The 25,882-nt window shown below is 38.0% G+C and overlaps 1 protein-coding gene across 3 annotated transcripts in view; it reads left to right on the top strand.

Moving 5' to 3' along the window:
- Window positions 1-25,882, top strand: part of RBMS3 (RNA binding motif single stranded interacting protein 3) — a 692,670-nt gene that overhangs the window by 625,453 nt on the left and 41,335 nt on the right. For 2 of the 3 annotated variants that reach the window (XM_030329793.1, XM_030329792.1), the window contains exons 11-12: window positions 15,094-15,204; window positions 22,775-22,822. In XM_030329793.1, coding sequence (XP_030185653.1) covers window positions 15,094-15,204; window positions 22,775-22,822 — 159 coding nt within the window. The remainder of the gene's footprint in view (window positions 1-15,093; window positions 15,205-22,774; window positions 22,823-25,882) is intronic. The other variant, XM_030329794.1, reaches the window with a different exon arrangement.

The following is a 25,882-nucleotide window of genomic DNA, read 5'->3' as shown; positions in this document are numbered from 1 at the left end:
AAATGGTTGTTTTAAAAAGCACAGAAACTATTACAAACCAATGAAGTTTCACTGTTTTTACCAAAGTTAGAATTTGTACCCTATGTCAAAATCATTTTTTTTTAAAGTTAGGCCTTCTCCCAAGAACACTGGATATTACTATTTGTTAGGTCTATCCTATGAGGAAACCATGGAATTGTATGTAATTTGATTCTTTTCTTTCTTTTTTGAATCTAACAAAATGCTCAGTATAGTCGGAATAGGTAGCCACTTAAAATGTGTGGTTTAGCTGTTTGCTCTCCTATTGCCATGCAAATACTAAAAACTGTCAAGTGAGTGGTTGTTCTGGGCTGCAGGCAAAATGCTTAGGAGGATGACACGACCAAGTAGCACCAGTCAGTTCCCAGGTGGGTTGACAACTGGCATTAAGGAAAGAGCTGAGGCTGGCAGGAGCTGTCTCCGTAAGTGAGCTGAGATTGACAACAGAAATGAACACATTTCGGCCGGCTGTTCTAGACGTGAGCCATCCATCCCTTGAGACTTTAGGACTCTGGGCCTCTAAAGGGATTTTTGATCCTGATAACTAAGATAACAATTGAGCCATGTTTAGACACAATCTAATGTGTGTCCTAATCTACAATTCTCCCTCATATTTCAGGACTATTCCCTTCTCACATTCTCTTCTTCAACCTACTGTTTGATCTCAGACTGTGCCCCGGGGGACCCGCTTGCCTTCCTGCTGCAGGGAAACATCCAGACTTGTTTAACCTACAAAACGCCTTATTACAAGTCACTGGCCCCACCTAGGACTCCAGGCATTGAGTGTTAGCAATCAGCCAGCCAAAATTTTAGATCAAATGTAAACAGAAATTGACGTGGTATCACCAATGATGTTTCCTTCTGTGGGAAATGTTAATGTCTTTGATCACCTTGTCTAAATTACGTTTTGGAAACCCATTTTTTTAATACAGCTCATTAAAGTCATTTACTAAACTCTAAGTTTCGTTCTTACAGGACAAAACATAATAGATGCTCCGTAGGTATTAGTGAATGGATAAATTAATGAATATTCTTGATCCTAAACTCGGAACACGCCAGATATCCCTGAGAAGGCTCTTAAGGCTCTCTCATCGCAGACACTTTGACATATATACTATAATTTAGGCAGCCTCCTCAATATTAGAAAGTGATGTAATTCTTAGTAGTAAAAGTTTTACTTCAGTTTCTAGCAAACCAAGATGGATTTTTTAATCTCTGTTCCTAAAGTATGTTCTCCTATCAGGGTACAGTGTCACCACAGAGCAAGTCAAGTTAATTGTCTCTGCATTTTAGAAATGTGTTAAGAGTCCCTTCACAGTGTTTCCAAGAGCTGGATGAGGTGGTGGTGTAAACATTTCCCCGTGGGAACTTTACACAATCAAAAGAAACGAAATGATTGACAAATGCATCCTTCAGCTAATTGAAGTGGTTCTGGGCTGACCAGATGTTTTCAGCTGAATCATGGCCACAGATGCTATTGCTTCCTTATTCCTTAATCTGGGGATTACCCTGATTGGCTAGCTTGGTGACATTTGAGTGTTTCCAATAAGCTTGTCTCTCTTTTGTTCCGGTAAGTCGTAAAGAGCTCTTGTCTGAAGCGATTTGCCCTGGAAGTGTTTTCAAGGAAGTTATCGGGGTTGTTTGTTTTTCCTGTTCTTGGATGTGGTCTCTGGTGAGGTCAGAAGAATGGAATGGCTGTTGCCACAGATGACACAGGAGCTATTTCCACAGCTGGCTGCAGAGTGGGCAGTCCCTTGCAGGGAGGTAGATGATATAAAACATCTGTCACAATGAGAATAAGCAAAAACAATGTCCCTTTGAAGATTGCCTTTTAATGATGAGGTGGGGGTTCTGTTTCCACAAGGGGAATGAAGGATGGAGTTGGCGGCAGGCAGATGGCTTCAGGCTTGCTCTTGCGTGAAATAAAGCAAAAAGTGTATGTTGAAACCCTCTGATGCTAGTCAAACTGGCTGATTTTGCTGAACGTTCATTTCCCCGCCGATTGCACATATAATCAATGAGAGAGGGAGGGGAGGGCTGGAAGAAAAGGGTGGGGCGAAAACTAGGAGAGAAAACAGATTCTGAATATTTTTCTCTTGAGTAACTTGAATACAATAGTATAATTTCCGCTGGTGGTTGAAAGTTCAGGAAAAGCATTTGGAGCCCAGTTTACTTTAAACTTTTTTTTTCAATATTTTATTTTATTTTTGGCAGAGAGAGAGAGACAGAGCATGAGTGGGGATGGGGCAGAGTGGGAGGGAGACAGAGAATCTGAAACAGGCTCCAGGCTCTGAGCTGTCAACGCAGAGCCTGCCTCGGGGCTCGAACTCACAGACCGCGAGATCATGACCTGAGCCGAAGTTGGACGCTCAACCGACTGAACCCCCAGGCATCCCAAAGTTTACTTTAATGTGTTTGCAACCCCGTGTTATTTTTTATAGAAGTTTTGAAAGCTACTATAAAAATGGTATGTCATTAAGGGCATAGGATGACAAACACTTCAAAATTTGAATTCCAGTTAGCAGACAGAAAGTCCTATTTGTTTTCCTTCCAGAAATGGAAGAAAATAATAAAATCATCTGAGTGAACTCTTTTTAGTAGAATATTAGTTTCTCATCACATCTACCTTTAAAAATAAATTTGGGGGCACCTGTGTGGCTCAGTCGGTTAGCATCTGACTCTTGATTTCGACTCAGGTCGTGATCTCACGGTTCATGGAATTGAGCCCTGTGTGGGGCTCTGCAAAGATGATGCAGAACCAGCTTGGGATTCTCTCTTTCTCTCTCTCTGCCCCTCCCTTGCTGGTCCATGCTCTCTCTCTCTCTCTCTCTCTCTCTCAAATTAAATAAAAATGAAAATAAATTTCAAACAATGAAATTAGCATATATTTTATCGCACAAATATGCTATAGAAAGAGAAATCTGACGATAGACTGATCTGATAGCAAATAAATGCTATTAGCAGACAATAAACTTCTAGAGCTCCTGTTCTATGACGAAGTCAGGTGCTGCTACCTCTGTTAACTGCGAACCACACTGCTCTGCTCTGGTGAAAAATGGCCAACAATTCTGGGACCCATGCAATCATGATACCCCTGTACCACCTGGCCAGCAAAATGGGTGCCACATGCCCCCCACCCCCCCACCCCTTCTCTTGCAAATCTAAGTCTTTGCAGGTGCTTCTAATTAGTAGAAGTCACATATCTATATGTAACAGATGAGAAATGTAGGGTGTGTTTCCCCCAATTCTAGGTTGAAAAAGCAGGATACACTTTGTGGGAGACTACGGACATGTGGAGGGAATGTTAAAAAATAAATGTCTACAGCATGCCCTGACTGAGGGAGGTACACCACGGGAAGTAATTGGATTAATCCTCATGAGACCTGGTGAAGCATTCGACTCAGCCAGTAGCACTTGAAAGGAAGGAATAGAAACTTAGGGATATTTATGATAGAGCAGTGACAAGACTCACTACTGGTTTGTTATGCATGATGAGGGAGGAAAAGGCAAGGATGGCCTGGACTTTCTTTATTTTTTCAAGGGTCAAACGGAAGAGAAAGACATGCTGTGGGAATCGAAAAAGAGAAATATTCAGGATGGGTCACGGTTGTTTGAGATGCTTGTGATTCTAGATTTAGTGAGCTGTTGGAAATTTGATTCAGGAATTCAGGAAGAGGGGGCAAGACAACAAAGAGATTTTAAAGCTTTTATTTTGGTGGCGCCTGGGTGGCTCGGTCGGTTAAGCGGCCGACTTCGGCTCAGGTCATGATCTCGCGGTCCGTGAGTTCGAGCCCCGCGTCAGGCTCTGTGCTGACAGCTCGGAGCCTGGAGCCTGCTTCGGATTCTGTGTCTCCCTCTCTCTCTCTCTGTCCCTCCTCTGCTCACACGCTGTCTCTCTCTCTCAAAATAAAAGTAATGATAAAATTTTTTAAAACTTTAGTTTTTAACTAATTTTAAAAACTTTGATTTTACACTGACTGGCATTTTTTGTTAATTCCATCAGGGCCTGGCAAGTAACAGTATTTTGGAATTTTATTTCTGATACCCTATTAACACTTTATATTTATGGCATGTGTGAATATTTAGATGTTGACTCTATACTTACAAGGCCTATAGCATCTCATTTAACACTGACTGTAATAGCCATTATTCCAAACTCATTGGTGAAGCAGAAGATATTATTTGGAAAGAATAGAGATTTCAATGTGACGGTTGCCTTGAAAACATGTCATAGGAAATGAAAGGAAATTTTTTTTTTGTATGGGAGATTTTATGGAGAAAAGGAGAAGCCGTGTGGAGACTATTGAGGAACTGAAACTAAATGTTACCGGCTGTTCTGTGGTTATAACAAGGAGGCGTATTAATGTTGCCAACATTATTTGAAGCTACTTGACCCTCAAATATGCACTGAAAAAGGATTTAACAAACTGATTAAGAAACAAACCAAAATCTCTTCCAGAAATATAAATCTCTCACAGAAATTAAAAAAAAAATAGAGCAAAGCTTCTCAAAAGTTTACCATGGATATGACTCACGTAAGGATCTTATGGAAATTCAGATTCTGATTCAGTGGGGGTGGGGCCAGACCTGAGAGTCCGCATTAAACTCCCAGATGATCCTACCTGATCGCAGACTATGCTTTGAGGAAGAACGTACTAGAGAATTTAAGACCAGTATTTTGCAGGTGCTGTTAATTAGCAGAAGTCATTCAACAGAAAAATCCAAAATTACTAACATAGCATTACTGTTTAGAAGAAGTGGCCATAAAATCTAAGTGGAATAAAGGACGTAACTAAGTTTCTGGCACAAAGTCCACAAGAAATAGGACACTGAAGAATAGAAACACAAAGCTGTTTTTCATCTCATCTACTGGACAACTTTACGTTTTTAACTAACATCTTGCAAACCAGAGAATGTATCTTGGTTGGATGCTAATATGTAAAATTTACCTTAGGATATGGCCATTCCACTAGGTCATATTTTATCTCAGAATTATATTACAAAACATTCCATCACAGGATATATACCACCTTGGAGACATGTCAGTGACAATAGTTCTAATAGCAAGTGTACTTTAAAGGGAGTAAATTAGGTTTTTAATAGGGTCATGACTTTATACTCATATCCTTAGGTCTGGTTGCGTTGCCAGCTCTAACCAGGCAAATTCCTAAAAATGTCTTAAAGGAGAAAACAAATAGCCCAGAAATGTCCTCTGAGGGACCACAACACAAAGCACATTTTGTAGCAAATTGCAGGATGAGGAATCGCTATTCTCCTAGTAATGACAAAAATCAAAGTGCCTTGTGACATTTTTAGGCAATTTGCACTATAAACAATGGCCATAAGTAAGATAACAGGCAACTTTCCTCTTGATCACTCCTGTGGTTTGAGAAAATGATTTCCCAGGCCCACTCACCAATAGGATCCTACAAGACCTTGACAATGATTTGCAACCAGCTTTTTTTTTTTTTTTTTTTTTTTTTTTTTTTTTTTTTTTTTTTTTTTTTTTTTTTTTTTTTTTTTTTTTTTGGCCTGTTTGTCAGTAAGGAGAAGATTTTAATGAGAAGCTTTATGACAGCTCCCGGTCCTGAGTGCTAGTTAAAGCGAGATAAACATTTTACCGGGACAAAAGATCCTGCCCATAAATATTCAGACATCTGCTGAGAACCCTATTTGCTTTATCATTTGGAAGAAGGCTGGCCTGGAATACTGCTTCTGACGGGCATCTTAAACTCTCTGCATTTGAAAATCTACGTGGAGGTATACAAAGTGATTGGTGTACAAGTGAATAAAGCATTTCTTCTCTATCCATCACAAGGTCCTGACAAGAATCTTGGGCAGATATATGGCTCTTAAAACAGTTTGTGGCACAGGAAAGCCCTAATAAAAGAGCTTACACTGCATTGGTGGCTGTGTGCCTTGGCTGTGATATATAAAAGAAACTTTGTAGCATTGAATCAGGTACATAGAATTCTTCCAAAGGATGGAAATCAAGTGGTGAACTCCAACATTAAATTTCCCTGGGTAGTGTGTGGCTTTTAGAACCTGGGAATTCTCATACTCAATGACAAGAACATCAAGGTGGCAGTGGTCAGACAGGGACATTTTAAAGGAAAGCGTGGATAGGTAGATTTTTAAGCACCATCCAGTTTCAATCAAGACGGTGCTTCTGTTTCGTGAATCCTCTTGTCAATTTGAGCATGGAGTAGCTGTTACTGTTTTGCATCCCTTCAAAGACGTGGGAGCCTTGGCTAATAAATAAGTACCATTCACCTCATTTAGTCATTTGGCACATTACAACCTGTTTCATGATCTCCACTGTGCTAGGCTTTGGAAGCATTAGAAAATACATAAAACATCATGAATGGCACAGTTAAAACAACCCAGAGGAGAAATAAAGTATGATCATGGTCAAGGCATGTGCCAAAAGTTGTGAAAGAAGAGAGGAACAAATGGCCAACAACCGGGTCAGACGCAAGAGATGTTCCCTAGAATGTAGCATTTGGTAAGAATCTTAGAGTACGCATGCAAAGCTGCTGTTAGTGCCCAGGACTTCGGGCAAAGACACCAAGGGTGAGCAAGCAAGATGGGTCAGAGGAAGAGGAGTAGTTCAGTGTGGGGAGGGGAGAGGCTTCATGTGGATAGTCTTGGGGAACTAGACAGGAAATGTAAATTGGAAGCCATGTGATCTTTACAGAGTGGATGCACTATGGCAAAAAGGACGTCCAGGACCTACCTAGATGAGCCTTCGTTTGGGCTCAGATAATGTGGAAACAGAGTGGGGGGCACGTTTGCATGGGTGACCCTATTGTCTATTCAGTCTAAATGGCTTTTGTATAGGAAAAGAGGAATGGGAAATATTTGTTTCCATTACTGAATTGCCCTACTTCCTCCTTCCCTTCTGTTACACATTAACTTATAATCGCCATTGGCTTAACAGTACCAGTGTCCTCCACATGTGACATTCCTACTGTGAAATAGTATTTTTCAAGATGCTAACTCAGGTATAAAAATGTGAGCTAGGCTGTACTTTAGTAGAAAAGACGGTTTGACATGATTTCCCCCGTATCACCCGTGGAACAACAACCAACAACAACAACAAAAAAAATCAGTTTCTGCTCATCTTTAAAGGGATATGCATTTTTGTTGTTGTTACCATTGTAACATAGGAAATGGTTAAAAGCTGCCTCCATATGTCTAATGTAATTTTCTACTATGTAATATATTTAGTGAGCAGATATGGGGGGGAGTTCTTTTGAATCTTAAAAAGTAGTAAAGATGATGAAATATATATAATTAATAATATTATTGATAAATATGATATCTTTGTGGTCTTTAATTTTTTCTTCTCACATCTCTTTATTTTATTATTTTTATTTGAGAGAGAGAGAGGAGCAAGCAGGGGAGAGGGGCAAGAGGTAGAGAGAGAGAATCCCAAGCAGGCTCTGTGCTCAAGTGCAGAGCCCAACTTGGGACTCAATCTCATGACCCTGGAATGATGACCTGAGCCAAAATCAAGAGTCAGATGCTCAACCAGCTGAGCCACCCAGGCACCCCATTTTTTCCCTCAAGTCTCTTGAAAACTAATTTTGGACCTGTATGTCTGTGTGAGGAAGGCATATAACCACAGGAGCCCTTCATAGTGAAGACGAATGGTTTAGATTGTACCATTAGTTTTTCCACAAAGATAGTGTGGTTTTGTCATGTCTATACCACATCTCTGTGATCATGGATTTGTATGGCACACATGTTTGTATGTAGTAGATGCCCCCCAGCTGAGAGCCACGCACTGATTACGTGATTGGAATAGAAGGTTGATGAATGCCAATTCACCCATTGCTGCTGAAATCATAAGAAACTCACTTAAGAGACCCCAGGATCCTTCTATGCACACTTAACGTTTCCATTGGCTCAGCGACTATGATCTCTTTAAGTAAGACATCTGAAAGGAAAAGAATATGATAGCCCACCTGCATTATGAAATTCCTTTTATAATTTTAGCCAGGTGTAAATCTTTAATGATGAAGGAACTAATTGTTCTATTTCACAGTCAACAAACCACTTGACCATCAGGGCCCAAAGTCTTCAAATTTTCAACTTTCTCTCAATAATGTGGCATATTTAAAAGCCATCTTGCTCTATTAGAATTCTAAAGAAGCTTGTTGAAAACATCAAAAGTCACTGCTGAACAAATTTCTTTAGTTTAAGCATAAAACTCTAAAGAATTCAGTAAAGCATTGTTGAGAATTCTAATTATCTATATACCTGCTTCGGTAAGAAATACTTCAATGTGACATATTTATATTCTCATTCAGAATGGACACTATTGTATAAATAGGTACTTAACCAATAATTGAAACCATTATTCACAGTTGAATAGGCATGGTATATAATTAGGATTCTTTTAAAGGGGGACTCAATTGTAAAAAACTAATTGGTTTTTGGTGTCTTTTAATACTACAATATTTAAAAAAAAACACTTCCAATTAATGGTAACTGAATCAAAAGCAACATGAAATTAAGATATTAAGAGTGGAAAAAAATCTATTTTTACAGTTAATGGATATTCTCTCATTACAAAACCTATGTACACAACTCTTTTAAATTGACTACAGAGCAATGTAAAATGCCCTACTTCCAAATATGGATACCTCTAGCCCACAGCTACACATCTCTAGGAAGCAGTGCAACTATTATGCCATTGAAATTGAATCTAACTTAGGAAAGAGAAACTCAGCTCTTGTCAGCCTATTTCCAAAATAAATAGTAGCATAAATTTGAACTCAAAAAATACTCATATAGCCATTGAAAGTCACATAATAGTCTTGCCATCCTTTCATTGGTGAATTATAGGATTTGGGCAATCGGATTTAGATGTCTGATCTTTCAGAAATTGGTTTAATCATAATAAAGTCTCAGCATAAAATCTAAAGTTTGCTGTTAGCGGTAGAAAGCAGAAAGTGGATTAATACTCTTTTTCTAATTACTGCAGTTTCACAACTTCCTCATTTTGTATGCATGGTGTATGTGTGTGTGTGTGTGTGTGGTGTGTGTTGTGTGTATAAAAGCATCACATACATACATACATACACATTTATACCAAGGTTTTCTAAATCTCAACACTAAAGATGTTTCCAGCTGGCTAATCCTTTGCTGTGGAGAGCTGTCCTGCGTGTTGTAGGATGTGACTTCAGTGGCCTCTCTACCCACTAGGTATCAATACTACCCTTCCCCAAGGTGACAACCAAAAGTATCTCCCAACATGCCCAATGTCCCTTCCAGACAATGTAAAAGTTCCCTCTGTTGAGAAACCACTGGTATATTCACATACACAGATACTTTTTATTTAAAAATTCCTATTAATATTGCTATGGTGACATTGGTTAGAACCTTTTACAAGTTAATTTCAGATCTCATCTTTAAGGAAATGGTGGTTGATGATATTAACAAACACACGTATCGGTGAGGCAGACCATCATTTTAAAACTGAACTCCCCTTGTGAGAACAGGTTTCTCCAATCTTAGGATTGCTCCATTTGATTAGAAATCTCAAGGTAGTGTTTTAAGTATGCTTTGATTTAGAGTTTCTGCTCTTATATCATTCTTCCACCACTAGTTCTGAAGCAGGCATCATATGCTTCAAACTGTAGACAGCAATAAGATAGTGGTGAACAGGCAGATGTGATGTAGGCCCTTTAGTATGACCAATCTAAATTAAAAAAATCAGTAAATGTTAGCTATTTTTAATTCAACTGAACAATGAGTGGTGCTGATATGTAATTATTAATACATGAAACTGTTTTCAGTACCTAGAGCTTGCAATTCTTATTTATAAGGATTATAAAAGGTGTATAAACATGACCCTTGCCCTCTTAGATGGAAAATATTAAAAGAGAATAATAACAAAGAGGAAGCGCTTCAGTGCTAAATGGGGTCCTGGGGCAGCACGGCTTTTGGCTTAACCAGGTTATGGCCATTTTTCCATACCTCCACATTTGTCAGAGGTCATTTGCAAATGCTTTCACGGGTGAAGTCCTACCAGCTTCACCACAGCTTTTGGGGTTCAAACATAATTGTTTGAAAAGTCAGACTGCTCCCTCCAAGCCAGTTGAAATTTATCAAGATAGTTGAGGAGTAATGAGTGTTCTAAAGATGGAGGCCTTTCCTGCTCCCTTTTGTTTTCTTTATGCAGCAGCCTTTCTTAAACCATGCCAAGCACCTGCTGAAAGAAAGAAAGAAAGAAAGAAAGAAAGAAAGAAAGAAAAGAAAGAAATAATAAAAAGAAACAATAACAAGAAAAACATGACAACATAAACAGATGAAAATATTAACATCTGTACATATACTATAAGGAATGTTGGGGTGCCTGGGTGGCTCATTCAGTTGAGTATCCGACTTTGGCTCAGGTCATGGTCTCACCATTTGTGAGTTCAAGCCCTGCGTCGGGCTCTGTGCTGACAGCTAGGAGCCTAGAGCCTGTTTCAGATTCTGTGTCTCCCTCTCTTTCTCCCCTCCCCCACTCGTGTTCTGTCTCTGTCTCTCTCAAAAATGAATAAACACTAAAAAAATAAATAAAAAAAGGAATGTTGCACACCAGCATTGCAGGACACTGCAATTGGGTAGCTTTTCCCCCAAGTTAAATGATATTCCTTCATGCTATTTATATTATGAAATTATTGTTGCTAACCAGTTTCCTTGTGGGCTCGTATTATTCTCCGCACTCCATTTTACATGTGCTAAAATAGGGTTGGTGGACATAGAATTGACTGCATATTTATTCTAGAAATATTGGAAACTGACAGAGAAGCAGAAAACATACAGATGAGAAAGAAGATAAGTGACCTTAAACCATGGTTTTTAAAGTCATGTTGAAGGACTACTATTAAAAAGCCTTAGGGTTTTGCACAAGTCACTATAGGAAAAGAGTGTGCAATGGACCACCAACAGTTCGACCTAAGGCTTCTAGACATGAGAAAGAGAAAAAAAAGAGAGTGGAATTTCTTTTCTTTCCTTTCTTTTTGTCACTTACATGATTCGAATAGTTTTCTTACCTTTTACATTATTATGATTTCGAACTCAAGGCTTACTAAGGTTCCAAATAGGGTAAATTCTCAAATATGCTACAGCGTAAGCCACACTGGGCAAATGGAGACGTGCCAGGTCATCAGGATTAGGCTTGAATTCTTCAGACAGTGGCCCCATTGCAGCTCATCAAAAATCCGGGCTTGACCTTTTTGCATTTTTAAGTAAGATATAATGTTATTATGGCTATAATCATGCCCTATTGCAACATTGGTATCAAGCAAATAATCGGGTAACAGTATAAATGAAATAAAACCACGTGTCTATACCTAAGACATTGTATCTATGACATCGGCCTATACAGTAGCAGTTTATAGGCAAGAGCACACTTCTCAAATTTCAGGGGACAGCAGAAGCCACTGGAAAGCTTGTGGAAACACAGATTTCAAGACCCGAAAGCTCAGAGATTCTAATTCCAATTCTCGGTCTGCTCGTGCTGCAGGCCACGATCACCCTTGACGTGGCACTGGTCTACAACACTAACACTCACAGGTGTATTCATAGAGGTAACTCTTCTCCTTGCCCTCTATGTTCTGCCCTGAGTATAGCCCACTGTGTGTGCTCTTGAGGGGGGAGAGCTTGCACATGTTTCCCCTGATTTCACACCGATCCTGTGATTCAGTTGAGAAATTCAAATACTCATGAACTCTCCAAGACTTAACATTTCCTTAAACTATTGGCGGAAGGTTCACAACACAGATGCTTTTCTGGCCTCAGTTCAGATACGTTTACTCTACATCAATGATCTTTGGGAACTTTGTCCGAATTACTGCTGAAATTGTTTATTTCAGAACTAGGGCGACCAGATCTGCCCCACATCTCTTGAGTGTGAACAGCTTTGTTTTTGCAGAGACACTGGCTACAATAGACCAGACATTCCCATCAGCTGTTTGGTCATTGTGCTTTTTAGTGGAATTATAGCATGTTACAGTATTTTTCTCTGCAGCTTAAACATTGAACAAACCCAGACATCCAGAGATGCTAAAATGAAAAATCTGTTTCCTCTTGCTTTGCCATTTGCCAAGTGAACTCTGTCAGATAGCACAGTCTATACATTTGGAGTAAACGAAATTACTCTTAATGTGTTGGCAACATCTGTCACAAAACCCTCTTCAATCTATGGCTTAAATGCATTGGATAAGAATGGATGTGACAGTATATTCAATGAGGCACAGTTACGGTTGGGGGCACTAGCTTTGCCTTAGAACGTAAGGGTTTTTTGCTCTTTTTCTTTCTCTCTTCCTTGTTTTGTTTGTTTTCTTTTGTTTAATGCCCTGCACAACACAGAGGAGATTCTGTAATCTTTGATGAGCAAAGTGGCTGACAAACACCTGTCTTGATTATAGATAACCTGTACTTCAAACCCTCTAAGTTGTCTGTCCCCAGTAAAGTCTCTCCAAGGGGTTCCTGTCTCCTACTTCTGATTTACCCACTGATTGTAAATTTCTTTCATCCCTTGAAACTATTAAGGAATCTATGTTCTTAATAATTTGCAGGAATCCTTTCTTCATTGAACATGTTTACTGAATATGAACAAGAATGCATGTTCATACATGTCCTTCCCCAAGAATCCTTATTTTATTTTCATTTATTTGCAATAAGTGGCCTGGTTAGGAAAGGAATGTTTCCCTTAATTGTTTTCCACTTTATGCCTACTGCTGCTATTTACAATTCCAAATTATGAGAAATCTCTTCCTACTCTTCCCTTTGATTGTCAGTTTCTGGTTTGTCCACAGAAGCAACACTCACTCTGTGTCATCTGTAATCAAATGAGTCCCCAAACACTTGATGAGAAAGGATTCTGAGGAGTCCAGACAATCCTTCCTAAATTAATTCCAAATGCAGGCAGTTCAGTCCTTCTATTCTTTTCATGCATGGATTTTGATTCCTCTGTCATATGCTCACATATCTCATTTGCATACTGCCTCCCAAACAAAGACTAAAGTCTACCTCTTGCCCCACTGGAGAATGAGGTCGCCTCTAGGGCACAGAGAAGGAAGTTTTTCCGCCAAACACAATTTGTTCTTTATCTCTGATTTATGATGAACAATCCTTTATGTAGCTACAGCAAGCTGATGACAATTGAGGGGTTTCTGGGATGGTGGCAGTTTAGCTGCTGGAACTTCTAGGGGCAAAATTCTAAGAAAGTAGTCTAAGTTTCAAGTTCGGGAACAGTATTGAAGTCTTGCACCTGCTAAGGATTAGAATGTTGTGAAAAATGCCACTTCTTGCTTGAAAAACAATGCTTTAGGACTTTGTCTTTGCTCTGAGGTTTTTCTATAGTTTATCCCTAAGTGATTTAAGAAGGAGCAGGTTCTTCTTAAAGTGTTTACTGCTGGTCTAGCACAACAAATACCGGAAACAAGGGCCAGAATTTTTGTTGTTGTTGTTGTTTTCTAAGGAAAAAGTAAGGTAGTTTTGTTTAAAGAAATTCAGGCAGCAGGAAGAAAAAGAAAAATTAAGTAAAAGCTTATCTTATTATGTCTCTTAATTCAAGAAGCGTACCGATGAATGACAGTTCATGGATGCACCAAAACAAAACAACAAAAATGAACAGGATGTGTATTTGTAAGCTACAGACCTATAAAATATTTTTTCTGATTGATGCTAGCTCGTGTGCAAATGTCCTTGTAAATGATGTTGGCTCTGAAAATCAAGCATTTCCAACTATTTGGCTCAATTTCTGTCCTCCCTCCATATTAACGAAGGGGAGCCCATAAAGGAAGGATGAGTGAAAACCTGATCTTTTAACAGATACAGTCAGGAAATTAGATTTGGATAATAAATACCATGAGGAATTGATCATCCTGAGGAAACGTTCTAAGAAACATTTGCTTGTGGGTAATTTGGGAACTGAGATCCTGCCATCTACATGAATCTGTCCTTGTTTTAGTTCTTCAAAATGTTCACTTATATGGGGGAAAAAAACATCACATAGTGAGAAAAATGTTTACAGAAAAAAAATAGCATTCAGATACATAATCATTTTATTACCACTAGGTATTTAAATGAGTTGCCATACCATGAGCTTCTATCTGTATTACCATCTTTAAAATACAGCTTTGAAATCCCAAAGATTCTATCCAGCCCTAGCTTTTCAATTAAAAAAAAATATATTGTTTTGTTCTCCAGGCTAGTCAATTAAGGTAGAGTAAGTAGGATGAAGAAAGGAAAGGGCTTGCCCTTTGCTCTACTATCTACGTGCAACTTTGTATGTGAACAGAAGTTTTTAAAAATGTCTGTTACATTTTGCATTCCCAACAGTTATAATAAATCAAAAAGCATATTCTAGAAGTAGGCCTTTCCTAACACCTTATGAAAAGCTTGACCTGTTTTTTCCACTAATATTTTAGCAGCCTTGCATTTGACCAGCATTTAACAGAGTTCAGTATTCTGTCTTGTTTCAAAAGCACAGATAGAAAGTAGGTCAAAGATTAGGAGGAAAAAACATGGAAAATGGTCTAATTTTTATATCATTTATGTTAGATTTTAATCTGTCTTTCAAAGAGATCCAGTCAAGAGATTCATCTGAGCCAGCATTATTCTCCTGGTAGTAGATTGTATACAGGTGATCAATAATTAACCATATAAATCATGGAAAAAGGCATCAGCCAAAAGTTACTCTTATTCAGTATCAAGAGAAACTAGATAATCTCCATAGTATTAATATTTTTCAGTTAGAGAAGTTTGTATTTAGAACAATGAAAGAAGATACATATGGTATCTTGTAACATTCTATATTCAGTGTTAGAATTGTAAATGATAAATATTTTAGACACATACAGATGTGAGGAAAAGGAGGTCAGTAGTGCTGTCTATTTAGACAAGCACAAACTCGCACGGGTGGATGTAAAAATCATACATGCTTGAGCTTAGCCTTTTCATTAAAAAGCAAGCGCATTTGATGTTGAGACAGTTCGCTGTGTTCATTTTTTTTTTAAGTTTCCTTCCTTGTGGAACCTGTTTTCAGATGGACATTGTGTGTGCTTGTAGGGTGCTGTGATTACGCCGACAATGGACCATCCTATGTCAATGCAGGCAGCAAACATGATGGGCCCCCTGACACAACAGATGAATCATCTTTCATTGGGCACAACAGGAACGGTGAGTGGAAGAGTTGGTTTTGTTTTGTTTTCTTGGACTTCTTCAATAAGACGCAATGCTGTCTGTTGTTACTGGCATTATCGGTAACACTGGCTCCATGCCGTTGACTAACACACATTTCAGGTTCCATTATGAATAAGCTGCCTGGTGCATGCGTATTCAGCGTAGGGACACATTTATTCATGTTGACAAGGCTGAAGTTTCCACTGTGTTGCATTGAAATTTGAGTTACTTCTTGTTCATATGACACAGTGTACCAGGCATAATGTCTGTCTGTGGAAAGGTGTCTCTGTGTAATGCACCTGCAAATCTAGAACTTGTAACATAATACACTTGAGCCTGGTTTTCTTTTCCCAGATGCTTACCACTTCAGCTAATGTATCATTCCCCGGTCATTCATAAGTCAGGGGCCAACCTTGACTATGACTAATACATAGAGCTTGTTAATTTACTTTCAGTGTTTAAATCAATGAAAAGTAATTGAGAACCTGACACGATCCAGTTCTTTTCATCTTGTTTTGAATATGTAGACATACATGATGTTGAAAAAAAGGAAGGGATTCTAATGTTCTTGATCTTTTTAATAGGTTGGGATATTTTTGACTACCCATTATTTTCCTTAGGGAACTAAAGTATATAAAAAATGCTTATTACAGCCTTGATTTATATCAACCAGGCATTTGAAATAATAAACAAAATTTTATTTGATTTTTAAAAATCTGTTCAAAGGCAACTCCCCAAATGGCGAAGAGGGAAAATGTCTAATACAACCTGGAATACTACAATTTGGTTAAATATCGTTTTAGATAATAATGGAAAACATCAAAGTCAATCTCTCATGTGACACTATTGGTTTATTTTTTACAAACGTTAGTGCAGATAATTTTTTCATTTTTTAAAGATGTAGAAATTTTTTTAATCTTTTTTTTTTTTTTTTTTTTTTTTTTTTTTTTTTTTTTTTTGTCATTGAGGCAGCTTAATTATTATAGAAAGAGCACTGGACCAGGATTTGGGAGTACTGAATTCAAACCTTGATTGAGCACTGTTCTTTCACTCTGTCTTTGGGGAAATAATCTCTTCCAGTCTCAATTTCCCTCTCCATCTGGCTAAAGTACTGAGCATAGTGATATACGGGGGCTCTTTGACTATGTGCCTCAGTGACTTTAAGTCCATGTCTTCTAGTCACCACTTCTGTGATTCTTCTCAGTTATGCTGGCCTCATCTCCAAATATCTATGTACACTGGCCATATTTGGGAAATGGTACCTTAAAGCAATGGCTTCCTTGTCACATAGATGTGTTGACTCATAGGCTTTTTTGGAATGTAAGAAGTTTCTGACATGTCCACTGAGCCCACAAAAATTTGCTCTAAATAGGAAGAAAGTCCATATACCTAAAGGAAAGAGTCACATTGTTTCAATAAAGACATTCAGTTTTATTAGCGTAAACAAAGTACCTATCTTGAAGACTTCAGCTGCTGAACTTCTAAAAAGCAGTTGATGATACCTTACCTGTCTGAAGGCAGTCGTTGGATCAAATAATTTCTCAGGTCTCTGACCTAGGCTTTCAAATGTCATGTCTGAGACTACATTTAACTCTACATTGTCGTACAGCTAATTTTCATCAGGGAGATATTTTTTAGTAAGGTGTAAGTGTTATTTGTAGTCACTTGGCTCATTTACTAACAAAGCAATTTCCAAGTTTATTGGGAGAAACTGAAGTTTATCATGTCCGCCCTGTTGACTTCCCTTCATATCAGCCTTCCTCTCCTTGAAAGCATAAATTCTGAACAAGTGAAGTAATGCACTCTTACTATATTGAACGACAGTCTAGGGTCTGGTAAAAGAGTGAATTATAACACAAAGTACACAAACACTGTATAAACCCTACTCATTTGAATTAAAAGCAAAACCAGCTGAGTTGCTGAAGTTCAAATTTGCCAACTAGAAAAAATATAAGAGCTACGTTAATTGAGAATATGACTGAATCCTTTAGAGAATTGAAAAATAAGGTAAAATATGTAGAATAGATTCAGAATTACAATAGTTGCTGATTCAATAACATATATTAAGTATGATTCGTATTTGAGTATTTTCAACAAGAACACATTCATATGAGATCATAATTTTTGCCCAGCTAGTAATAGCCAAATTACTTAATAATAATATATACTCCCTCCCTTTCTTCGAGAGCAGAAGTTTTAAGCAGTGGCTTATTTTGAACACTACATTTCTTCTAGTTTTGTTTTTTATTTTGTTCTTTTCCCCCTTCATGTTTATACTAAATCATGCTTAGGTACATCATAAACTTTGTGTAAACAGATATTTTGTCAAGGGTTAAAATTCCATAAGGCTCTGGAAAAGCAGAGAGAAAACATTACTATTCTGTTGATGTTTAGTGTCCAGAATACTGTTATACTCTTTTCTCAAACTATCAGTCTTATACTTGGATATGCTGTCGTAGATTCCTTTCATCTGAATTTTTGATTGGCATTTGTAGTGGATATTATGCAATTGAAATTCTTTTTTTTTTTTTTTTAATTGGTTCTTTTAGTCAAATTTCTCCACCTTACTGCATCTTTTCAATTGTTTTATCTACTGCTCGGAAGGTAGGCTGGTGTTACGGAAAGAACAGTGGGCATTGGAGGTAAACTTGAGTTCAAAGCCTGGCTCTGCCCCTTATTAGCTATGCATGTTAGGTTTCTTAACCTCTCTGAACTTTTATTTCCTCTTTTGTCAAGGGGGAAAATAGTATTTACATCGCAGTGGTGTTGTGAGCATTAAGTGGGATGATATATGTAATATACCTAATACAGTGTGATACCCACTAGATGCTTATCAAATGAGCTGCCTTTATCCCACTATCTCCGGTGGCTTCATAATGTGGGAATTTAGTCCAAGTCACCAGAAGGGGGTAGAACACCTCCAAGGCCATAGAACAACTCTCTGGCCTCCTCTATTTCATTTGGCACCACTTAGTTCTTTCGAGTTTCTATTCCTTAGCTTCTAATTCTTTCAGGGTTGTAAACCCCAAAGTCCAGAGAAACCAACTAGGTCACATGAATGAATAAAGTTGACTAAGTTCAAGCAAGAAACCCTAGAAATATATAATCAAATTTGGTCTATACTTATTCTTGTCACAGCCATAGTCATGCAATATAAATACACATTATATTGGAGAGTATATTTTAAATTAGAGATATTTTCATGCAATGATAACATCATCTCTGCCTGAGTATTAGAGGAGCCAGTCGTAGGGAGAGGGGGTACCTTGGCAGCCTGGGACACAGATGCCTTGTCTAAAAGGGCAGCCCCTGCTCAACTCTAGACAGTTATTGCTACATGGACATAAGGACCGAAGGTGGCCTCACCTTCCAGTTTTTTAAGATTAAGCTAAGTATTTGCATTTTAACAGAAAATCTCCCTATATTTGAATATCAGACCAGTTCGTCCTAGGTCCTCTTAGTTTGTGACTTCTGCCCACTGTTTTCCTCATTCTCTCTGACGTCTCTGGCCATTGCTTCTTCTTTTCTTTCACAAGATGCTGAGCCAGGGTTTCATTTTTAACTTCTCATTCAAACATGATTTCCTTAAGCAAGCTCATCCACTTTCTTGGTTTTGAACTCTGCCTTCTATGCTGAAAATCCCTAAATCTGAGTCCTCAATGCTAACCTCATCTTAGACTTTTAAAATCATTTAACCAACAACTTGCTAAATATCTCCATGTAAATCTCCTTCTGACATCTCAAAGTCGGTACAACCCAAACTAATTTCATGAGTTTCCCTGAACTTCCTTTGCACTGACCCTCTTCCTTTTATGGGTTTCTGCTCCTTATTCCTTCTCAAACTAATCCCATGACCCAGGCAGTCAAACGCTGCACTTAGGACTCAGTCTAGGTTCTTTCCTTTTCCCTCACCACCGTTTACAACGTTTAAAGATCCACCAATTCTGTCCCATAGACGTTTGTCAAATACATCCGCTCCCCCACATTTGTGGAGTCTCTACCTCCCTAGTTTGCTCCAATCCATTTTCTACCATGTTGCCACAAGCAATCTAAGATTATCTGACCAATGTTTCTGTCCTACCTGTAACTTTTCAGAGTCTTTCAGATGTTCTGAGCTCACTGAAACTCTGCAAAACGAGGTGTGAGCAGTAACAACTCAAGATAAAGATAGGAACCTCGGTGGCAGAAGCAGAGAGAGATCCAGTGAATAATCCAAAGTAGGCAGGGATCAGGGTTGATGGAAATTGGAGCTAGATTAGAAATTTCCATTTCTAGAATGGGAGCCTTAGGCCATAGATCATGTTCCACTTTTCTCTCTGAGATCCCTGAGGTAAAGAAGTATATTAAGCCAAAGCCTCTTTTTTTACCTTCATAAAATTAGATATATTTGACTCCCCCATCACCCCCAATTTTAAAATGGATACCATGTAGTTTATTTAACTTATCTCTACCATTTGCCACCTCAAATGGCTCTCTACCCATTTTTAAGCTAGACAGAATCTGCAGGCCTTTAAAGAAACGAATTGTATGCAAGCAGTATAACTTTTATCCAAGGCTCTGATGACCTTGAAGAATTCTCTAGCTTTTCTGCTTTTGTTTATTTTTTGTCACAGGATTCCCTCTATAGAACCAAAGCACTGTTATCCATAACTTCTTATCAGTCTATTGTGAGCTTTCGCAGAAACCACCGGGGATTTTACTGTGTTATGAGAACCTCCAAATTGCATGACAATCTTGTTTTACAAGTTTCTTATCTCCTTTTCGTTTGTTCAGTTGGTGGTCACCAGTGGCTTCCAATGTCACCAGAATCTATTCAGAGAAATAAAAAGTTTTTGTTCTGCAGGCTCCTTATCTGCAGTTGTGTTTGTGCTCTCCAAACCACTGGTGATTTGTGAGGTCACTGGTTTCGCATGGTGTCACCATAGCCACTCACAAAGATAATCTCCTAATTGTAGTCCATTATTCACCATAGTTCTCTACATTTTTCAGTCACACCATTTCATTCTTACTGCTGTCAAATTCTAATGGTCTCAGGTGAAAATCCTGAATTATTAATTTTGCTTAGAGATTGTCTTTCTTTAAGTACTAGCTATGAACAGGAGTATTAAGGCTGACAGTGATAAAAAGCAACACACGCTATTAGGTGGGCTCAGAATTAGGAAATAGTATTATAAATTCATAAGTGGTAGTGAGTATACTTGCCGGGAAAGTATCAATTAAAAAATGGTCAGATACAAGAAAGAAAATACAGATAAAAGCAAGTGGTTTTAAAATTTTGTTTTAGTCTTAGCATATGATAGATGCACTCTAATGGTAGTCTTAGAAACAATAAATACGCATTCAGTGAAGGTCAAATACTGTGAAAGTTTATTTGCAAATATTAAGCTTTTACTATTTATAAACAATGGATTCTGAATTCAAATACATTAGCAACAGAATACAAAAGCCTCAATAGATAAAATGCCAAATAACATGAATAGGGTAATGAAGGAAGAAACAGGATGCCAAAAAGCATATGAAAAAATAGTAAATTAAAGACACAGTGAGTTAATCAAATATTCAAATGGACCCATACACATAACCTGTTAAATGATGTTACCAAGATAAAACATATTGCTGATGAAGGTGTGAGGAAATGAACATTCTCAATCACTGATGGCGTGATGATAGAAATCTAAACTTGTAAAAGTGTCTGTTGAACAGCAAAGTGGACAGTCAAGACACCTCAAAACAGCTCTGCCGACTCACCACACAGTTACAGTTTTGAGAAGGTATTCTATGGAAATACTCTAAAATAACAGAAAAGCCTTTAGACCTAAGAAATATCTGGCCCAGTGTTCTTTATAATGTCTAAGAAGTAGAATGATTAAATAAATCATAATCCATCCATGAACCAGAATGTGAGGCAGCATGAAGTTATAGGAGTTTAAGATGGGAAGAGGATTATTTATAATCTTAAGTCCAAGAGCAGGATGTAAATTTTCACGTGTGGAGTATCAACTATGAACAAAATATTTATGAAATAAGGCTGTAAGAAATACAAAATAAGTGTGGCTATTTCTGGATAATGGGATTAGAGATCATTTCTATTTTAATCATTTTACTTTTCTACATTCTCCAAGTATTCAACAATGAGCATGATTTACTTTTATGATTTATTTTTAAATGTTAAAAATATATTCTTGGGAAATGACTAGTGACATGGTCTTTAAATCAACTTTTTTTAGTTCGTAGTAATAATGTGTGATTACAGTTGTTTTAAAGGTATTAGGAAATACTACCACTATGAATAAAATATTTGAAGGCCCTTTCGATATGATTCTGCTTACTCCAGATTTGGAGATTATTATGATCAACTCACGTTCACATACCTGTTTTGAGACACAAAGTAACTCATGCCCAAGGTTTATTTGCATTTGAATCTTTGATCCATGTTGGATTTTGCTGGTCCAAAGTGCCTTGCAATGTCCAAGTTTTATTGTATCTTCTCACATGCCATTTGCTTTTGAAAGGGGGATTATCATCATCCTTTTGTGGCAAGGAGATAAAATGGAGAAAGACAGGAAAATAAAGTTTGAGGTTTAGTTTTTAAAAATGCAATGAATACTGGTTATGTGAATAGAATAAGGGTCACACAAGAGCATGTATTTTATTTAATCATGTTTTAGAAGTTTATTTGAATATGAGCACTACCTGATCCCTTTTACACAGTTTACCTCTCTAAGGGGAGTTGGGGCCATTTTTAGAAGGGGGGCCTTGGGCCATAAGCCATGTCCCACTTACCTTTTTTAAGACCCTTGGTTTAAAGAATTGTGTTAAGCCAAAGTTTCATCTTCAAAACACAGATGTATTTGGCTTCATATAACCTGCAAGTCTGACATGGATGCGATGTAGTTTAAGTTAACCTTTCCCTACTATTTGCCCCTTCCAATGCTATGACACTTTGGAAAAAGATGGCAATCATCTGTTGAATGGATTCTTTTCTATTTATCTCTGCTCTCACGATTCCAGCACATGAAGCTCCTTGGCCTTGTCCAACAGCCACTGGTATCAGAGCCAGAGCTGAGTGATTACTAACAAAACCCTAGTCTCAAAGTGCATCAGTCTCCATAGAGTGTGGGAGTCTACAAATTTTTCATTTATCTCTTTTAAAATTTCAGTTCCTTTGTTCTCCTGAACTTCGTTTCACATTGTGCTCTGGGCCCCTTCCAGATGGGCTCCTTTGTAGAACATCTGTGTCAACCAGAGAGGGTAAAAATGCCACATGGATTTCCCAATGGAGGGGCCCAAATGACGACAGACCGAGGAAGCTGACAGCGTTCTAGGATAGCATGTACTGCTCTGGCAGGTCACAACGGGGCCTAACAACAGGTACCATGTGACACTACTGGGGACCATTGTATCAACTATAAACTAGGGATCACAGTCCCTAGTTGAGTGTTTCAGGGCAGGGGGCTTAGGCAATCATATGCCATACAGTGGGCACTTCCACGTTTTAGAGCTAAGATTCTATTTTATTTTCTTTTGTACTTCATTGCATTCTCTCTCATGCTCTTTTCATTCAAAGATTCAGTCCCAAGACAGGATTATGATACTCCACCAGCTGTTGTGTCAGGTAGGAAAATTCTAATTCCTTTAAGATTTGATTGGAGGGGAAAGATGGAGGTTGCCTGGTTTTCTCCAAAACTCTTTAAAGCAGTGATTCTCAATAGGGCTGGGTACAGGGAATTTAAATTTTAGCTCTGGGATTGAGAGTGGGGTAGTTTATGTGGTTCAGAAAAAAGTACCTTTACTATTCCAATCCAGTTTTGTATATGGAAAATAAGTATGTTGTCTTTAAAATAAAAAGTAAAAGCTCAAAGATATTTGGTCTGTGAAGAATACACAGAAAATAGAGTCTATGTTCTGTGTATCAGTGATTCTGTTAGAAGGGTTCGTCACAATTTCTGGGAAGTGGGGAAAGGATATTCATGTTTATCAAAAGAGGGCACAGCTTAATAAAAAATAGTTTGAGAAGCACTGCTTTAGAGACCAGAATTCTGCTGAAATCAGAAAGTCATTCCATTTTGCTTGCTCGGCACCCAGCATAGTGTCTGACACATAGTAGGTGCTTAATATAATTGTTTGTTGAATGAATCAAAAGTTCCAGTTTGTTCCAAAAATGGTATTTTGGATATTGAAAGAGAATCTGCCAATGTTGCATCCGTACAACAAAGTGGCAGAGGTTGATTTGAGAATGCGTTAGCATCTTGAGGATTTTAATTAGCAATATTTAAATTGTTTCATAAAATTCAGCGGTGCAGTTTGTAAGAGGGTATATGTATATGAAGAGGTTGGTTTTTTGTTTTGAACTGTACAGATTCCTCCTCTGTGCTTTCGCCTTAATTTTGAATTTTGGTTTCTTGCAAAGAGGAAAATGGGCATAATTTTTCATTTTTGTTTATTTTTTTAACTAAATAAAATACTGGCAGCCTGAGGAGATTTGAACTCTTTGATCCTTTGATGTGTTAGATGATGAGGACATAAAATCTAAACCAAGAAGGGCATTGGTGTGACAGAGCAAGAGACGAAGGCCAGAAATAGAACTCAAGAGCCCAAAGGGCAGTGAAGTCTGGCAACTGAACAGTGGTTTTCAAGCAGAGAACACTGTGTTCTTGACCACCTGGTTTGCCTGACCCAGCATCTGAAGGGTAATCCATTTCTCATGTCTTGTGGACTTGTTTAATTATGCTCATGGCTGAATACTCATCTTAGAAATCCAATGGAGAAACAACGAGTTAGCTTTCAGCTGTAAAGTCACTTTGCTTCTCTTGAAGATCTCTACAAATTGTCATTAATTAAAATATCACTTATCTTTCCCAAAGTGTATTACCTGTCATATCTTAATGTGCCTATTTCATTTAGGATATGGGATCCCTGAGAAGATACTTTGTTCAATGCATAGAGTCTTTACTTTATTTAACATGTGGCTTCCACTCTTGATAATTCTCTAATATTCACCTTGGTGAAAGACACAAATTGGAACTTCCTTCAATTAAGTTTCCTGATTTCACTTTCAAGAACTAAATGAAAAACAACAACAAAAAGGAAACATCAAGAGCGCTTCCTAGGTATCAGCCATCGGTCAGGCTCTTACACAGATCAATTGAGGCAGGACACCCGGCTGCTTGGAGCTCCCACGTAACTCCATAGACAAGTACCACTGAAAGTTCTTCAGCACAGAAATAACTTGATCAAAGTAGTGCTTGGAGAAACTTCATCTGGCAATTTTGTGTGTGCCTAAGGAACAGAAAAACAATAACAGAATAGTTAGCAAAGCCAAATATGATATCATTAGAATAAAAAAAAATGATGACATTTCAGCTGTAGAGCATGAAGGAAGAGACTAATATAGACGTAATAGAAAATAATAACATGGGGAGTGGGGAGTGTTACAGTCACTTCCCCTTACAAGTTTGGAGTGGTGGTTTGACATTTTGCCAATTTGCGTGGACATCTTTGGCATCTTTGGTCCACAGCTAAATAAAAAGAGACTTACCTTCCAAGAGTTTGTCAGTTATCCGGTGGGCATAACTTGAATGACTTTTGAAAAATAGTGTATCCTTTGTCCAACCATTGACCAAACCAGTCACATAAAACACAGACAGAGGTGTTGGAACAGTTTCCTCTCATGTCTCCCAATATGCCCATTTTGGACAATTCAAATAATAATCGGTTCTTTGGCAGGTGCCAGAGCTGATTCAACTGCCATAATGTATCTGAGTTCAAGGCGTCTGCTTCGTGATCTACAGAGACATAACCCAACCTAATATCATTTAGTCAACCGAGTATCAAACACTTATTGAAAACCTTCTGAGTGCTAGACACTACACTTGGATACAAAGATGACTAGAAAATGGACCAATGGTAAAAAAAAAAAATCATGGTCTAATTTAATATTGCTGTTATGGTGGTTGTCATTGCTTGTGATGTTTCAATGTGTAAAGTATGAAGGAGCCAAAATCTAGAATCTAAAAAGAAGATCAGGAATAAGGTGAATTCTGAGCTGGATTGGGAAGGGCAAATAGGACTTGAGCAGTTGAACAAGAGTGGGAAAGGCACACAAAGGGAACAGGACAGGATACGTAAAGTCTTGGAGACAAAAATGTGTAGGGTGATTTGCTGGTAGTCAGTTACCTGGCATTTTGGGGATGAAATAGACTAGGTCAGGGTAAATCTGATTTTAGGCAAGGACTCTTTTTGAGTCACAGGTCACCTTGTTCTTTTATTTACTCAAATAATATTTACCGGGAGCATACTATGTAGCCATCATTGTGGTGGGGGCTAGGGATACAGCTTCCTTCTAAGAACCTAGGGTTGAATTAGGAATTTAGGTACAAACAGATGATTACAATACAGTGTCAAAATTGTTTCTGTATAGACAAATATGTTTAAGTTTGTAAATTATTCAATAAGGTGCCTGAGTTAAAAATCTACATATGTCACTAGTTGTAGAACCTTGTGAAAATTACTTCTCCGTAGCTTATATCACTTATCTGAAGAAATAACAACAATTACCTCATAAGGTTATTGTGAGCATTACAGGTGTTAAGACACATAGCCCACTGAGAACAGATGCTGGCATAAAATAAGTGTTCAAATGTTATTAGCAACAAGTATATTAATCATTCTTGTT

The sequence above is a fragment of the Lynx canadensis genome, chromosome C2 (assembly GCF_007474595.2).
Source record: "Lynx canadensis isolate LIC74 chromosome C2, mLynCan4.pri.v2, whole genome shotgun sequence".
Lineage (NCBI taxonomy): Eukaryota > Metazoa > Chordata > Mammalia > Carnivora > Felidae > Lynx > Lynx canadensis.
The sequence above is the reverse complement of the archived record's forward strand: the minus strand, read 5'-3'. Positions and strand labels throughout refer to the sequence as shown.